The sequence below is a fragment of the Octopus bimaculoides genome, chromosome 24 (assembly GCF_001194135.2).
Source record: "Octopus bimaculoides isolate UCB-OBI-ISO-001 chromosome 24, ASM119413v2, whole genome shotgun sequence".
Taxonomy (NCBI): Eukaryota; Metazoa; Mollusca; class Cephalopoda; order Octopoda; family Octopodidae; genus Octopus; species Octopus bimaculoides.
Window position 1 is genome coordinate 30,934,947 of NC_069004.1, and position 4,252 is coordinate 30,939,198.

Consider the following 4,252-nt stretch of genomic DNA (forward strand, 5'->3'; position numbering starts at 1 on the left):
GGATCTTGTGAATTTTCCGAGGTCCTCTCAAAACCCTTTGGGAAGATTTTTTCCCACAAATTTCTTTATAATCGTAATGTATGCCGTTTGAAAAGTATTTCTATAAAATTTCATTGAAAAAAAAACCCATTTCCCTAAAAGTTATGAAGGAAAAACTCGGATCTTGTGAATTTTCCGAGGTCCTCTCTCCACCTTCCCATTGCTTTCCACGCATTTTTTTCATATTCGTTTCCTACACATTGTTTTACACCCATTCCAGTATATTTTTTGGAGTTTCATTTCCGGGTCAAGATGTAAACATTAACCTATGTTTGCAAGTGTATGCGCACGCGCTCGATGGGCTTCTTTCAGTTTCCATCTACCAAAACCATTAAAGAGGTTTTAGTCAACCTGAGGCTATAGCAGAAGCCTCTTGCCCAAGGTGACATGCAGTTGAACTGGAACCCAAGGCCACATGGTTGGAAAGCAAACTTGTTAACCACGTCTGCGCCTCGTTAGCTTTTTTTTTTATATATATATTTATTTATTCATTTACTTTTTAAGGTTTCCAAACTGATTGTTGGCAAGGATGGAATTTTTTCAACTCCTGCTGTGTCTCATGTCATACGGAAATATGAAACAGATGGTGGAATTATTCTGACTGCCAGCCATAATCCTGGAGGGCCAAACGCTGATTTTGGAATCAAGTTTAATTGTTCCAACGGAGGTAAGCACTCTCATATTCTTCCACAGTGTTTCTTGTGGCACCTTGAGCAAATGTCTTCTACTATAGCCCTGGGAGTGGATTTCATAGACTGAAACTGAAAGAAGCCTATGTGTACATATGTATGTATGTTTTCATAGAAGACTGGAAATGTATGACACCACTTGTATAACAGTGATGATCATTTACAACTGTTACATGATATCAAGACAAGGACGTGCAAAAACACTCACACGCTAACATTTATATACACACACTCACACACACGTGCCAGACTTCTTTCAGTTTCCGTCTACCAAATCCACTCAAGGATTTGGTCAGCTTGAGACTATAGTTCAAGAACCATGGTCAAAGGTGCCACATAGTGGGGCTGAACCTGGAACCATGTGGTTGTGAAGCAAACTTCTTACCACACTTTCACACCTGTGCCTATAAATATATGCATGTGTGTGTGAGTGTTTGTGTATGTATGTATGTATGTATGTATTTTGATTTATGTATATATTAATATTATCTCGGTTGAAAAAACTTCAATAATGAAAATATGTTAATAGTTACCAGGGTAGCAAAAAACACAAAAACTGGGATATCATACCCAGTTAATGGGAAGAAATACCAAGTTAAAGTGACATATTTTGAGTAGATATGAAGAATAATAATAAATGGAGCAAAACGCATATAAACAAAAAGTTCCTTTCATTTCTACATATGTTTCAAAATATATGTGCACTCTACTCCAAAGAAGTAAGAGGTGCTGGAATTACACATAAATTCATCTTCAGGGAACCAACATACAAAAAGCAAGACAAGCGCATATGTATGTATGTATGTATGTATATGCATCACTTTCTGTTGAAGAGTGTAGGATTGAAGCAGCAAAAACTTTTCCATTTTTCCCAAGCATCAAATTAATCCACCTGCTTGTTGATCCTACATACATAGATTCTCACATATTTTTTTTTTCTGTTATACTTTCATATTAGGTCCTGCTCCTGAAGGCGTCACAAACGCAATATTTGAAATGTCCAAAAATATCAAGACCTATAAAACCTGCCCGAAATTGACAATGGATCTCTCAAAGATTGGTTCCAGTAAATTCAAAATTGCTGGCCATGAGATGGTCGTCGAAATTATCGATCCCGTCGCTGATTACATCGCTTATATGAAGGAATTATTTGACTTCAACTCCATCAAGAAACTCTTAAAAGGTGACGGATGTCCAAAGTTGGACATTCTTCTGGACTCCATGCACGGAGGTAAGAATCACGTTTTGGTTATCAGTTTTTGTTCACATTCATTATTTTTGCTTTTTATTTCTTTTTTTTTTTTTTAGCCAGAATTTGGTTGACAAGTATTATGTCTATAATATACTCCCACCTTTATTTCTCCCCCACCCCGCTACCAGCTGCTTAACCCTTTCGTTGCCATATTTCTGCTGAAATGCATTATCTTCGTTTCAGTTAACTTTGAAAATAAGGAAGAATTTAGTAAAATAACTGTTGTTACTAACGTGGTGTTTTTAAGGCCGCAAGCTGGCAGGAATTTCAGCTGTCGCTATGTTCTGAGTTCAAATTCCACTGAGGTCAACTTTAACTTTGATCCTTTCAGGGTCGATAAATAAGTACCAGTCAAGCATTGGGGGTCAATCTAACTGACTTACCCCTTCCCCAAAATTGCTGGCCTTGTGCCAAAATTTGAAACCAGTAAGCTTGTGTTTGAACACATGGAATTTTGGTGGGAAGTTTTAATTTAGATCACTTTAACCCTTTTGTTACCATATTCTTGTTGAAATACACTGCCTTTGTTTCAATTAATTTTGAAAATAATGAAGTATTCAGTGAAATAATTGTCATTAGTAAGCTGATTTTTTGGAACATAAATTAGCATGAAATTTTGAATGAAGGTTTTAATTTAGATTATTTTAAAATTAGAAGTTTGTGTCATAGAACTGGGGTTGGTCTCAGGTTGGTTGGTATCAAAACGGTTTCTTTGATTGTACCTGTGGCTTGTGGGCCCTGGCTTCCCAGCACAAGTGACTATCAAATATTCTGCCACCTATTGTATAAATGAATGCACCCTTTTAAAGCCTAGCCAGGCTCATGGGCCCGGTTTCAATGGCGTATGTGTTCCCCAGCTGAACGGGACGCCAGTCCATTGCAGCGTTACTCATTTTTGCCAGCTGAGTGGACTGGAGCAATGTGAAATGAAGTGTTTTGCTCAAGAACACAACGCATCACCCGGTCCAGGAATCGAAACCACAATCTTATGATCATGGTGCTGACACCCTAACCACTAAGCCACACGCCTCCACCCACCTACTGTATAACATAAGAAAAATCTGCTTCAAGTTTTTATTCTGGTTGTTTTATAGGAAAAGAGTCAGAGTGAGTTTAGATCAAATGCAAACTTTTATTTCTTATTTTTGTTCCAGTCACTGGACCGTATGTAAAGAAAATATTCTGTGATGAACTCGGAGTTGATCCAAAGAGCTGTGTCAATAGCAATATCTTGCCTGATTTTGGAGGCCTTCATCCTGATCCCAACTTAACCTACGCTGCTAACCTCGTCAATGAACTAAAGAAAGGAAAGCATGGATTTGGTGCAGCATTTGATGGAGACGGTGTAAGTCTTTTGCCGTTTTTTTTCCTTTATAAAAATGCACACATGCTGGCACCACATATAAAGCACCTGTGCTGGCACCACATATGAAGCGCCGGTGCTGGTGCCATTTAAATGGCACCCAGTCTGGTGCCTTGTATAAAACACTGGCCCTGACACCACATGAAAATCACCCAGTCCACACTGTAAAGTGGTTGGCATTAGGAAGGGCATCCAGCCATAGAACCCATGCCAAAACAGACAACCGGAGCCTGGTGCAGCTCTCCAGCCTTGCCTGCCCTTGTCAAATTGCCCGACCCATTCCAGCATGGAAAACAGATGTTAAATGATGATGATGGTATATATAAAAGAAACAATTTAAATGTGGAAAGGAGGAGTCAAATTGACATTACAATTGTTTCCGTAAATGGACAATATCATTTATTCCATATCTCATACGATATTTTGCAATACATGCCATAATATATGGAAATGTGTAACTAATTCCATAGTCCATTTCTTCTTCAAATGTCATGATTCAAAGTCAAATGGATTTTAGAATTGTTAATACATATTCCCATATATTATGTCTTTTATTATGTAATATTGTATGAACTGCATATCATTATATGAGAATATAGAAATATATGATATCGTCTGTTTACAGAAACTATTGCAATGTCGATTTGACTTCTCCTTTCCTGAGTTTAAATTACTACTTTCATTATTCCTTCTACATAACGCAATCCTATAATAAAACTTATTATAGGATTGTACTGGGGTCGATGCAATCAACTATCCCCCTCCATGAAATTTCAGGCCTTGAGCCAGTAGTAGAAAGGATTATTATTATTATTATTATTATTATTATTACTGTTAGTAGTAGTAGTGGTAGTAGTAGTAGTAGTAGTAGTAGTAGTAGTAGTAGTAGTAGTAGTAGTAGTAGTAGTA

The 4,252-nt window shown here is 37.4% G+C and overlaps 1 protein-coding gene across 1 annotated transcript in view; it reads left to right on the forward strand.

Moving 5' to 3' along the window:
- LOC106876411 (phosphoglucomutase) overlaps positions 1-4,252 on the forward strand; it is a 20,163-nt gene that overhangs the window by 11,515 nt on the left and 4,396 nt on the right. Inside the window, exons 2-4 of the mRNA XM_052976294.1 lie at positions 544-706; positions 1,687-1,959; positions 3,135-3,403. Coding sequence (XP_052832254.1) covers positions 544-706; positions 1,687-1,959; positions 3,135-3,403 — 705 coding nt within the window. The remainder of the gene's footprint in view (positions 1-543; positions 707-1,686; positions 1,960-3,134; positions 3,404-4,252) is intronic.